This window comes from Lynx rufus, unplaced genomic scaffold (assembly GCF_022079265.1).
Source record: "Lynx rufus isolate CCGP_SWC_20201006 ecotype Redwood Valley unplaced genomic scaffold, mLynRuf1.p SCAF_8, whole genome shotgun sequence".
Taxonomy (NCBI): domain Eukaryota; kingdom Metazoa; phylum Chordata; class Mammalia; order Carnivora; family Felidae; genus Lynx; species Lynx rufus.
Genome location: NW_025814896.1, coordinates 79,631,745 through 79,645,561, shown reverse-complemented (window position 1 = coordinate 79,645,561; position 13,817 = coordinate 79,631,745). Strand labels below are relative to the sequence as shown.

Sequence of the window (13,817 nt, the reverse complement as noted above, 5' to 3'; positions counted from 1 at the left end):
CCACGTAATATTAGCCTTAAAAAACAAAATTGCCAGGGGTGCTTGTCGGTTAAGTGTCCATCCAGCTTCGGCTCAGGTCATGATCTCATGGCTCATGGGTTCCAGCCCCACGTCAGGCTCTGCTAACAGCTCAGAGCCTGGAGCCTGCTTTGGATTCTGTGTCTACCTCTCTTTCTGCTCCCCCCCCACTCACACTCTTTCTGTGTGTCTGTCTGTCTGTCTCTCAAAAATAAATAAAGGTTAAAAAAATTTTTTTTAAAACCTGCCAGTTATTTTAAAATCAGCAAAAATGGGTTTATTTGGGAGTAGCCGAGAATCACAACCCGAGGCATGCACTCTTCTGCAGAACCATAGGCAAGTCCAAATATACCTCAGATTTTGCCAAGAAGTATGAAACACTAAAATGAAATTTGAGGGGCACCTGGGTGGCTCAGTCAGTTGAGCATCTGACTTAGGCTCAAGTCATGATCTCCCTCTTCCCAAGTTTGAGCCCTGTGTTGGGCTCTGTGCTGACAGCTCAGAACTTGGAGCCTTTTTCAGATTCTGTGTCTCCCTCTCTGTCTCTGCCCCTGTCCTGCTCATGCTCTATCTCTCTCTCTCAAAATTCAATAAACATTAAAAAATTTTTTTAATGAAATTTGATTGAAAATGACTGTGTTAACAAGAATGAGCCTTTTAAAATTAATTTATATAGTTATAGGTGGATATTATTTGATAGGGAGAATGTGTATTCATTAATTCTCCTCCTGCTTTATATTTTTATAAACATAAATTCTGGGAAACTTTATTTACATAATGGAAATTTAAGCCTTGTTTATATGTTTACAGTGAGAATGGAAATTTTGGTTTTTATTCATTTTTTTTAAATGTTAACTTTTTATTTTGATAGATTGAGTGGGGGAGGGACAGGGAGAGAATCCCAAGCATGCTCCATGCTCTCAGCACAGAGACCCATATGGAGCTTGATTTCACAAACCATAAGATCATGACCTGAGCTGAATTAAGAGTTGTATGCTTAACCAACTAAGACGCCTAGGCACCCCGGAAATTTTATTTAAACAATGTTATTTAATCTTTGAATTTCTTCTGAAGTACATGTTAAAAATCACACTGTGATCTATTATCAGAAACTATTTTTAGTATTCTCTCAGCAATTTGAGGTTCTTCTTTCTGTGAAATATATCAAAATGGTCTTACCATTATTTATCAAATGGGCATATATATAGGTTACTTTTTCACATAGAGACACCTGCTTTTCCAGTAAACTCAGAGTAAGGAAAATAAAAATAGTGTTCATTTCATTATGCTTTTACCAGCCTAATATTTCTGATAAAATATTTTTTATCTTATCAAAAGATTTAAATATATTTTATTAAAGCTTTGGAGCTGTAGGTATTTAATACTCGTTCAATTTCTGGGTTTAAACTGATTAGCAAAGATAGTTCATATTAAACTAGTTATTAGCCAATTCCACTTCTTTTTGAGTGAATTTGCCTGTTTTTCCAGTTGAAGTAAATGTATTATCTTGTGTTTCGAAGACAGTCCTCTAACCTCTGAATTCTAATATAGGCAAGATACAGTCTTATCAGTCTGTCAGCTGTATGAAGTAGACCCTAGTCACTTTCCATATTTCTTATTTATTTATTTATTTATTTATTTATTTATTTATTTATTTGAGAGGACATGAGTGAATGAGGGGCAGAAAGAGGGAGAGAGAGAGAGAATCCCATGCTGACAGCGTGAAGCCTGATGCGGGGCTCAAACTCACAAACTGTGAGATCATGACCTGAGCTGAAGGTGGATTCTTAACCGACTGAGCCACCCAGGTGCCCCCACATTCCATATTTCTTAGCCAGACATACTTTTCCTTGCAAAGACAGGACTTTGTACTTTCTTTGACAATAGTGAGATGGAAGGTGAGATCATTAATGGGAAAATATTTCAGATTGTCCTTTATTTGGTGCCTGTCTCAGAGGCTCCCAGGACACCACCAGATTTAGTGATTTACTGAGGGAATCACTCCAAGGAATCAGCATGTGGTTGTACTCATGGCTAATATTTATTACAGCAAAATAATACAAAATGAAATCAGTGACAGAAAAAGACAGGATTGGGCAACTCTGGTGGAAAACAGCTACATATTTCCAAGAGTCCTGTCTCTTGGGGTTGCACAGGATGTGCTTAATTTCCCCAGCGATGAGTGTGACAACATGTGAGAGGTTTTGTCTACCGGGGAAGCTGTCTTGAACCTACAAGTCAGGGTTTTAGGTGGGGTGAAGTGGTGGGGATTGTCATTTATAGTACCTGTGTAACCGACCACAGTATCTGAAATTCTAGGCTCCCAGGTGAAAAGCAGGTATTCAGTATAAACCAAATACAAAAGGCACAGTGAGCCACTTTTATCACTTAGGAAAAGTTGTATATCAGAGGAGGGAACTATTCACCATTCAAATTTTCACATTACAGCCAGGGGCCACCTTACAATCCAGCCTTTCTAACGCTAGGAGAATGTCAGTGTTAACTACAGTACCTCTTTTCTACGCAGTACACCAGGACATTTTATAGCCCAGAACAGTGTACCATAGTAGTATTTGAGGTGTGTGAGAAATAACTTTCTTTGGTAAAGTAGCAAAGAACCAATTAGGAAAACAGGTTGGAAAGGTGACCTGACCCTTTCTTAAGCAGATCAGATTTAGAGAAAAATACGTCTAGGATGATAAAACCTTGCACTTCAGTTCACTAGGATAGAAAGTGAGAGCTTGGTGTCTGAAATCCTGACTCTGGCGTCTTTAAACTCTGTGACTCCAAGCAAGGTTTTTGGTCTTCTCTGTTTTTGGTATGGGGGCCTTTGAGTAGTATCTGGCACAATAACTGCTCATTAGGAGAAATTGCTACTTTTGGTGCTGTTACTGTTATTAGAGTGAAATACAGAGAAACTAAAGGAAATGCAAAGGCAGTCAAGATAGGACATAATGAGTCCTCAACAAAAACTTTTGGTCACTTAATGGAGTGGAAAATAATAGCATTATAGATGGGAATCTAAGAAAGAGCCTATTAGGTATTGAGAGGAAGGAAGAGTAAAGGTGATCCTTACTCATTCTGTTTTCTTTAAGAGAAACGAACATTGGGGAAACTTTTTATATGATGCTGCTCTACGTTTTTAAACAGCCTTTTAGAAAATTGTAGATTGTCATGTAGTCTAGTTCACTGTGTGTAAGTTATTCGTTATATTTGGAATATAATTGAAATGTAATTTTAGATAATATACTTGGTCTTTCTCTTTTTTCCAGGAATTTTTAAGAGATATCTTCAATCTCCTGTTCTTGTTGCCTAGTCTAAAAGACAGACAACAGCCAAAGTGCAAATCACATTCTTCCAGAGCTGCTGCTTATGATTTGTTAGTAGAGATGGTGAAGGGATCTGTTGAAAACTACAGGCTAATACACAACTGGGTTATGGCACAACACATGCAGTGTAAGCATTCTTTTCCTTTTAATCTTTCTAACGTTTGGACGCGGAAAAGAGATTTTGAAGGGCATGTCTTAAAGAATCCACTGTTAACACACTTTAACTTTATAAACTGTTGTTTCTAAGATGTTAAAAAAATAACATCGATTTTTAAAAAACAGGTGTAAAGGACTTTTTGTAGGTATCTGAAATATGTAGGGATTTCTTGCTTAAATAATGTAGTGCCAAGTAAAATCAGATTTTAACATTCTTTTGGATTTTTAGGGAATGAATGTTTTTATAATTGTTTTTACTAATTTTGTATCTTATTCTTTTATTTGAGTATAGTTGAAACCCAGTGTTACATTAGTTTCAGGTTATATATAATGTTTTATGTATATTAACTAAAGTGATAGAGAGTAGTGGCCATCATTAAAAGCAAAATACATTATGTTTAATAGTTTGTTTCGGTGGGGGGCGGGGGGATCCTTTCCTCCCTTTTTGTTCAGCAGCCCATGCACCTTATAAATGGGACTACTGGCCTCACGAAGATGTTCGTGCTGAGTGTAGATTTGTTGGCCTGACTAACCTCGGAGCTACTTGTTACTTGGCTTCTACTATTCAGCAACTTTATATGATACCTGAGGCCAGACAGGCTGTCTTCACTGCAAAGGTACATTTTTCCTCACTTTCAGAATTAAAAGTATTAAAGAAAAGTTAAATTTTGTTAAGAAATCTTGATTATTTCAGTTTAATAAAACATTGAGAAAATAATTTATGAATTAAATGACAATATTTGATTATATAGCTAGGTAGCTTGTGTATGTCTTAATTATTTTTACAGTTTAATAGAGTACTCCTAACATAGTAGTATAATTTCTTTATTTCTCAAGGGGAAACATAGTTGTAGAATATATATACTCCATGTAGACAATGAACATATTTTCAGTAAAAATAAATACAAATTTTCGTCACATACAAAATAAGCAAAGCCTAAAACAAAGTAGGGGAATATACCAGAATCACTTATTTCTTTTATTTTTATTCCAAAGTAAATTTGCCAGTGGGCCTAGTTTATTTGGGTAAGCGCTGCTTCGTGTTATTTTTCTTAACTTGTTATTTCTGGTTTTCATTCTTTTTATTCTTTTTCATGGACTGTTTTTTAGTTTGCCTTCTGCACTACTTACATAATTTCTTGGCAAATTTACTTTATGCCTGTCCTTGCTTTTTTGTTTTCCTTCATCATGTCATCTTGATGTCCTGATTTATCCTCCCTAAAAAAGTATTGCAATTCTTTATGTACCTTCATTGAATCCTTAATATGTTTTTTTTTTAAATATTTATGTAGTGTTGTGATGGGAAGGACTTTTTTTTTTTTAATTTTTTTTTAATCTTTTTTTTTTTTTTTTTCAACGTTTATTTATTTTTGGGACAGAGAGAGACAGAGCATGAACGGGGGAGGGGCAGAGAGAGAGGGAGACACAGAATCGGAAACAGGCTCCAGGCTCTGAGCCATCAGCCCAGAGCCCGACGCGGGGCTCGAACTCACGGACCGCGAGATCGTGACCTGGCTGAAGTCGGACGCTTAACCGACTGCGCCACCCAGGCGCCCCCTTTAATCTTTATTTTTGAGAGAGAAAGAGTCTGAATGGGGGAAGGGCAAGGAGAGGGAGACACAAAATCTGAAGCAGGCTCCAGACTGGGAGCTGTCAGCACAGAGACTGATGCGGGGCTCGAACTCACAAACCGTGAGATCATGACCTGAGCTGAAGTCAGAAGCCCAACCCACTGATCCACTCAGGCACCCCGAATCCTTAATATGTTTAAGTTCAGCTTCAAAGTCTCCAAGTTACAGTATAGTCAGGTGGGTTTTTTTTGCAGGGGATGGGGAGCTTTAGTTATATTAATGCTTTTAAGATTATCATCTGAGACTGATCATGCTTAGAAGTAGTTGAATAACTGACTCATTTAGCATATGGAAATTTTTGTCACAAAATTTGTGGCCCCATCTGCTTAATTTTATAGAGCTAGTTATGATCAAAGAGTTTCATGGTCCCATAGTTTCAGTGTTTTGTTTTGTTTTGTTTTTTTTCTAGCTGTTAACATGACCATACTTTGCGATTTCTCTTCTTCATATTAATGATCACCGTTTAGCTGTTAGCAGTTTCAGGAATTAATACGTAGCGCCAGATAACACTCAGAAGTTCAGATGTGCTAATTGGGAGTAGGTCTCATAAACGGTGTTTTTGGTTAAAAACTAAACTTAGGGGCGCCTGCGTGGCTCAGTCAGTTCGGTGTCTGACTTCATTCAGCTCAGGTTATGATTTCGCCATTCACAGTTCAAGCTCTGCTTTGGGCTCTGTGATGACAACTCAGAGCATAGAGCCTGTTTCAGATTCTCCGTCTCCCTCTCTTCCTCTGCCCCTCCCCCGTTCATGCTGTGTCTGTCTTTCTCTCTCTCAAAAATAAATAAACGTTAAATAAATTTTTTTAAATAAAATAAATAAACTTAGGCTTCTCTCTACATAAACAATTTGGTGGGGGGAGGGGCGAGAAAATGCACACACACGCAGGGGAGGGGCAAAGGAAGAGAGAATCTTAGGCAGGCTCCGTGGATGTGGGTCTCAGTCTCAGACTGTGAGATCATGACCTGAGCTGAAATCAGGAGTTGGACACTTAAACTGACTGAGCCACCCAAGCACCCTCTATATGAAAAATTCTTAATAGAATTTGACAAGACTTTGGAAACTACTCTAGTCAAATGTTCACTTGATTATTTACATGAAAACATTGTTTTCATTTCCTTATCTGATGTTCACAGAAAGATTAAAGAAAGCTTTACATGTATTTTAATTGTGGTGAAATATACATCACTAAAATTTACCATGTTAACCATATATAAGTATGCAGTTCTGTGGTAGTTAGTACATTCACTTTGTATTCACCACCATCAGTTTCAGCTATTTTTTCACTTCCCCCAACTAAAACTGTTTCTCATTCTCCCTTCTCCCAAACCCCTTGCAACTTCTATTGTACTACTTGTCTCTATGTATTTGACTGTCCTAGGTACCTCATTTAAGTAGAATCATATAATCTTATTAGCGTAGTGTCTTCAGGTTTTCATGTGGTAGCATGTATCAGAATTCCCTGATTTTTTAAGTCTGAACAATATTCCATAGTGTGTAAATGCCACATTTTGTTTATCCATTCATCTGTCAGATGCTTTTGGCTTTTATAATATTTCCATGAACATGAGTATCCAGATACCTTTTGAGTTCCTGCTTTCACTTCTTTTTTATACATACCCAGAAGTGGAATTGCTGGATCATATGGGAATTCTGTGTTTAATTCTTTGAGGAATCACCCTGCCGCTTTCCCATAGTCGCTGTGCCATTTTATATTCCTACCAGCAATGCACAAAGGTGCCAGTTTCTTAACACGCCTTGCTGAAACGTGTTTTCTGTTTTTTTGACAGTAGCCATCCTAATGGGTACAAACATGTATTCCCTTAAGTAGTAATACATATGTAGGGTATATATTTAGAACTTACACATAATAAAATATTCTTGGTTTTTCTTAGTTTAGAAGAATTCTGTCACTTCTGTTCTTCAGCCAACTAATACTTCACCTCCAGCAATGAAAATATAAATCCAGGTCTTTAGAAATATAAATCCTGGCCATTTTTGTATTCGGAATTTTGAATAATTTGCATGTGTCAGTTCTGTTCCATATTGGAAGATGTTGTTTTGTGTGACTGCTACTCTAATCTCATGGAGTATTAAGCCTCCCATATGCCGGGAATATTATTATTGTTGTTTTGCCAATAATGTTGGTTCCTTTTATTCAGTTCCCATTGTACTTCATATCATATAATTTTGTGGTAACTATATGTTGAATAGACTCCTATTTCAGTATCCTTATGTCCTCAGTTTGATTATAAGTTCCAAAATAGCAGAACCACATTACTTAACACGCCCCACAAAATTGACGCAAATAACTAGTGTATACTTCTGGCATGTGGGAGGCTTATTATTCCATGAGACTATCAGAGCTTCTTCAAAATTATGACAGGCAGTTTGTAGTGAGGATAGTACTTCATAGGTTTAGGTTGATTTTAATATTTGGATGAAATATATAGGTTTAGGTTTATTTTAATATTTGGATGAGATAGAGTATATCTAATAAGTGGCTGTAAGACTGGTGTTGAAGACTAAGTCTCTAGTGAATGAGTCTAGTCAAGATACCTGAATCGCAGTTAATGATACTTGAATATATAGAGAAGATTTTCAAGCATCTTGACCAGTAATTTTTCTACAGTATTAAAGATACACTCTTCTAGAAAAAAAGAAAGATACAACTAGATGATGGTGAGATGTCATGTATTATAATGAATTTTTTAAATGTATGGATTTATTTGTAGAGAACAGGTTTTTTGCACACCTAAGATGTTTTCTGTTTTTGCACAGTCACCAACTTGTGAAATCAGCATTGCACCAAATGAGTGTTCATCTAGAAAGCAATTATTTTTTAAGATCTCTTTATTCCATTTTCTTACAGAATAGTGATGGCTATATTTATATAATGAGCAAAATCTTCCAATTTTTAAAATACTAACTTGCTAAGTAAAGAATAGACTGTATTTTTTCCTACACAAAGTTAAAATAATGAAACAGATATGGTATTAAACACATTGTAATACTTTATTTACTAGAATGTCTAATTTGCTATCAGTATGTTTTAATAGAGAATTTTCTCTTGATTTCCAGTATTCAGAAGATATGAAGCATAAGACCACTCTTCTGGAGCTTCAAAAAATGTTTACATATTTAATGGTATGTTTGAGAACTATGTATGGAAAACTAATTAGATATAACCTGTATAAGTTGAAAACATTAAATGAAGTTCATTTGTATTGGATTTGCCCCGACTATATACTCTTATTTTTCGAGTTGAATTTGTCAGTAATTTGTTAAAAGTAACTTTTAACAATTACATCTTCATTATCTGCATTCTGTTAATTTGTCCTTTGAAAAATTCTTTGTGTCTGGTCCCTTTCCCATCACAGTGTCACATTCACCCCCATAGTTTTCTGATTGATTTCTCTTTGTTCCTCTTAATTCCCACTCTCAAAAGTATAAAACGAATCAATCTTTAAAAATTAGCAAATCTTACAGTGTTTATTCTCCTGCTTAAAAGTTTTCAGTGATTTTTTTTTTTTATTATAAGCAGAATCGTATTCAGATTCATCAGCAGTGGCACATGTCTTCTGATTTTGCCCCTTCCTTTTAACTTCCTCTCTCCTTTCTTTCTTTCTTTTTTAAAATTTTTGTTCTGTTTTGTTTTTTAGATTTTAGTTTTATTTTTTAAGTATGCTGTACACCCAGTGTGGGGCTTGAACCCAAGCCCTAAGATCGAGAGTCACGTGCTCTTCCAACTGAGCCAGCCAGGTGCCCCTACAACTATTAAACTGAAAATGCCACGAAAATCAAACAACAATGAAATAGAAGAGCAATTCCTTGTAGATTTACTCCGTTTTGTTGTTGTTTCGTTATTTATGCAAGAACCTTGTGATAATGTTCTTTTTATTTGAGACACAGATTTGTTTCATGATCTACCCCTCCCCCTTCTCCTTTGCAGGAGAGTGAATGCAAAGCATATAATCCTAGACCCTTTTGTAAAACATACACCATGGACAAGCAGCCTCTGAATACTGGGGAGCAGAAGGATATGACAGAATTTTTTACTGATCTGATTACTAAAATTGAGGAAATGTCTCCAGAACTGGTTAGTACCAGGATACTGAAGTTTCTTTGAAATTTGTACAGATTTGCCCAATTTTAATTACTCACCTTTGTTTTTTTTTTAAAGAAAAATACCGTCAAAAGTTTGTTTGGAGGTGTAATTACAAACAATGTTGTGTCCTTGGTAAGTAGTGTACCTGTTCTTCACTTTTTGGAAATCTTATTGTATATTTTAGCTTATTGTAATAAATTACTAATATTTGTTGGTTGACCAGGATTGTGAACACGTTAGTCAGACTGCTGAAGAATTTTATACTGTGAGGTGCCAAGTGGCTGATATGAAGAACATTTATGTGAGTAATGTATATATTGTTTAGACTTTTTCTGCTTTTAATTTCTTATATACAGCAAGTTTATTTTTGTTATCTTGATAGAAGATTAACTTTCATGTTTCATCTATTTTCTTCTCATTATACAAATCAAATAAGAATTAGAGATAGGCCTAAAAGCTGATATTTTTTTCCCCATTCAAAACCAAAATACTTGCACTTTTGAAAAATTTAGTAAGATTCATGGAGCATCTTGTCATTTTGAGGGAAGACATTTTTTACTAAAATTTAGTGTTTTTTTGAAATAGAAAAGTTTGTTTTTCTGTGTGCATTCTGTCCAAATTATAATTATTGCTTTTTGTAATTTTACATACTGTGAACAGTAAAATGAAACTTTAAAATCTGCTTTAATACACAGGAATCTCTTGATGAAGTTACTATTAAAGACACTTTAGAAGGTGACAACATGTATACTTGTTCTCATTGTGGGAAGAAAGTACGAGCTGAAAAAAGGTATGATTTTTGAAATGTAACATTTATCATTTTGATACATCATCAAATGGTAGTAAAACACAGACTTAGAGTAAATTCATGTTAAACTTTTATGAAAATTATGTGGTTAAGGTTAAGGTTAGCTGCTTGGTGCTCATTCTTACCAGCTTTTCATTCAGTTATTCAAGTATACTTTCAAGCATCCTTAAATTTTTCCAAATTATTTTTGTCCTTTTAATTAATCAAATATTTACCAAGGTCCAGGCCCCTGGCTGGCTCAGTCAGTAGAGGACGTGACTCTTCATCTCCAGATCGTAAGTTTGAGCCCCACATTGGGCATGAAACCTATAAATATTTACCAAGGTCTGATTCCTTTAACCCTTTGCTGTGCAGTCACTAAATCATGATAGTGAGTCTCCTCATGAACTGAAGATGTCTTCCGCTGAATCTCTGAAGTGAGAGACTTTTTTCTTAAGAGCTAGCCATAAGATGGCCAGTTTAGGAAGACTTGTTGGCTAAAGATGTTTTGATTCTACAGGTGAACTTTGAATGGCAAATAGAAATTGGATTGAGAGAGCATCATATACAGTTAGTTATTAGGAACAAGGGCAGAGAAATAGAAATGACCTTGTACGTACAAGAAGTCCAGGATTAGGCCAGCCTGCCTTGAAGTGGAGGACTTGCATTGACCAGTAATAGAAAATATGATTAGAAATATACAATGACATAAAATCGTTAACATCTAGATTTGGGGATTGTTTGCATAATTGGTTGATGCCATTTGAACATGTGCCTGAGAAAGACCGTAACTTCTGCAAAGGACTGACTGTGAGATCTAAGCCAACCTAAAAGTGCAGAGGAAGAAGTGACGGAATTGAAGCCAGGAAAGAAAGAAAATCGGGATAGGACGGTAACCTAGAAATTGGGGCAGAGAATCTCATGAGGAAGGTATTCAATTGACATAGTCCACAAAAAAGGAAAAATGACAGCTGAGTAAAAGCATTGGGTTTTACAAAAGACAGTTCTGGATGACATAAATCTGAGCATGTTGGAAGGCAGAGAAAGATTGTAAAGGTAGACATACTTAAATGAAACCACAGGGAGAAGCCAAGCTCATCTGATGAGAATTGGGTTAGGATATGAGTTATAAGACTTAGACAGAATGGGGTCCATTAAAAATTTGTTACTATGGAGGGATATGAGGAATAAATAAAAGATAATTGAGAGGCATTTTCTTTGGAGAATGTCATTTTAGTTGGAATTTTATAAATAAACTTACTGAAAATATATGTCATTCTCAATAACTTACTTCGTAAAACATTCCCTACTTTTGACTAATATTTGCCTGTTTTTCTAAAATAGTGTCTTGTCTCTCAGGCAAAGTTTTACTCAGTCCTTTATATTATTACCATACTTTTGAATGTCTATAATAACCTAGTAAGTGTTCACCAGAAATGGGCTAAGGATCATCTTTTGCTCTATATTTAAACCTTTGTTTTTCTCAGTTTATTCATTCTTTCCTGAATAATTTTACCACCATAACTTTAGTCTCTACTGATATGCTTATGATTCTTAAATCATCTTACCTAATTCAGAATGCTGTGGTGTGTCCTCCCAGCTGTGACTTGTGTGTCTCATAGATTTAGTAGGTCTACAACATAATTCTCCTCTCTTTTTAGTTCCATTTATGTCTTGTATCCTCTGAATCGTGCATGGTTCCACGGTCAACCACAAGTCCTTTAGTGACTCTTAGCTCTCAGGCTAAAGTTCATAGTCTGACAAGGCACACAAGGGCCTTCATCATTTGACTCCTTTATACTTCTGTAACATCATCTTTTGCCAGTTCAAAAAATCCATAATGATGATTTTTAGAGTTCTTACTTCCTCTGCTTATGAAATCCTTCGGTTACCTGGTCTCCCTAAATTCCTTTTTTTCCTTAACTAAGTTTCTGATTCAAACAGAAACTCTTTTGATTCAGAATCTTAGAATCCTAAGTATGATGAAGAATTATTCTCCAAAATTCATTATTTTTCATGAATCCAAGCTTTTATATATATATTTTTTGTTGTTGTTGTTTAAACTGAAATGTTGGTGTTTTATTACTTTTTTTAAAATTTGAACTGGCAATATTTATTATAAGATTTAGGTAACCAATTAACTTGGTGCTGCTGCATTGTTGTAACATCCAGCCGTGTTTATTGAATGCTGTCAGGCAGCATTCTAAAAGTAGTAGGAAATAGGCAGTTTAATCTCCATTTTAGGAATTTCCAAATTAGGAATTAAGCTCAGAGAGGTTAAATAACTTGTTCAGGGTCATATGTCTGGTAAATAAAACAGCCAGACTTTGCAGTTCTAATTTATAAAAATAAATAGGTCACTTCCTGTTACTTAAGATGGAAGAGAAAACTCTGAACCAGAGACCCTTCCCCCATATCTTTGGAGTATGTATGGTGTGATGCCTTTTTATGCTTCAGTAGCACCTTTAATTTCATGGAATTTACCGCAGTGTACTGTAATTTTTAATTTTTCTTACCTAAACACAGGGAAACCCTTTCAAAATGGAAGAAGTCATGTAAGGGGGGATATATGGTTACAGATACATTTAATAAGAACATGATTTAGAATACTTTTTATTATTTACTCTGAGTTGAATGTTGAAATGTACAGTAAATGATACCAGTTGAAGTACCTTTTGAAAGAGATTTTTAACAGTTGTTTTTTTTCATGTCTTTCAGGGCATGTTTTAAGAAATTGCCTCGCATTCTGAGTTTTAATACTATGAGATATACATTTAATATGGTAACAATGATGAAAGAGAAAGTGAACACACACTTTTCCTTCCCATTACGTTTGGATATGACACCCTATACAGAAGATTTTCTAATGGGGAAGAGTGATAGGAAAGAAGGTAATTTTTTATCTTTCTCTTGCCTATATTTATCGTAAGTCTCCATAACAAGACAGTCGTCATTACAAAGTTGTAACCAACTGCGCATTTAACAAAATGAAATTAAATTTTAGAAAGGGGAATGTATTGAAGTACAGTGTGGCACATCAGTCATTAGCCAGTAAATACTTAGTATTTACTAGGATTGCGTTCTAGGCACTCCTCTGGGTGTTAGGGACATGGCAGTGAACAAGTAAACATGGTTTCTTACCTCATAGAACTTAAGTCTAGTAGGCATGTCTTACTGAAAAAGAAATTACTGGGATGCCTGGGTGGCTCAGTCGGTTAAGCATCTGACTCTTGGTTTCAGCTCAGGTCATGATCTCCCGGTTCATGGGTTCAAGCCCCTTATTGGGCTCTACGCTGCCATTGTGGAGCCTGCTTGGGATTCTCTGTCTCCTCACCCCTCTCTCGCTGCCCCTCCCCTGCTTGCATGTGTGTGTTTGTTCTCTCTCAAAAAATAAAGTTAAAAGAAATTACAAACAGAATGTGTCATCAGATAGGATGGTGAATGTATCTCATATCTAGCGGAATCAGAGATGGCTTTCACCAAGGTAACGTTGAAGTAGAGACTGAGTAAGTACTAGATTGAGAGGAATGGCTAATCTCTTTAGGTGGGTAGGAGGTGGGGGTGGAGTTGATAAGATGGACAAAAGGCAGTGACCAGATCATTTTGTTTGTAGGCCAGGTCTTTTTTTTTTTTTTTTTAAGTAGAAAAAGCAGAGGCAAGCTGGGGAGAGGGGCAGAGGGAGAGCAAGAGAATCTTCAGCAGGCTCCACTCTCAGCATAGACCCTGATGTGGGGCAATATCCCACAACCCTGGGATTACTACCTCAGCTGAAATCAAGAGTCAGATGTTC

At 35.9% G+C, this 13,817-nt stretch overlaps 1 protein-coding gene across 5 annotated transcripts in view; it reads left to right on the top strand.

Annotated features, from left to right (window-relative positions):
- The window catches only part of USP34 (ubiquitin specific peptidase 34), a 251,225-nt gene that overhangs the window by 186,004 nt on the left and 51,404 nt on the right, over window positions 1-13,817 (top strand). For 4 of the 5 annotated variants that reach the window (XM_047068664.1, XM_047068662.1, XM_047068663.1 and 1 more), the window contains 8 exons: window positions 3,291-3,474; window positions 3,957-4,120; window positions 8,214-8,279; window positions 9,085-9,231; window positions 9,316-9,372; window positions 9,464-9,541; window positions 9,936-10,030; window positions 12,746-12,918. In XM_047068664.1, the coding sequence (XP_046924620.1) occupies window positions 3,291-3,474; window positions 3,957-4,120; window positions 8,214-8,279; window positions 9,085-9,231; window positions 9,316-9,372; window positions 9,464-9,541; window positions 9,936-10,030; window positions 12,746-12,918 (964 nt within the window). The remainder of the gene's footprint in view (window positions 1-3,290; window positions 3,475-3,956; window positions 4,121-8,213; window positions 8,280-9,084; window positions 9,232-9,315; window positions 9,373-9,463; window positions 9,542-9,935; window positions 10,031-12,745; window positions 12,919-13,817) is intronic. The other variant, XM_047068661.1, reaches the window with a different exon arrangement.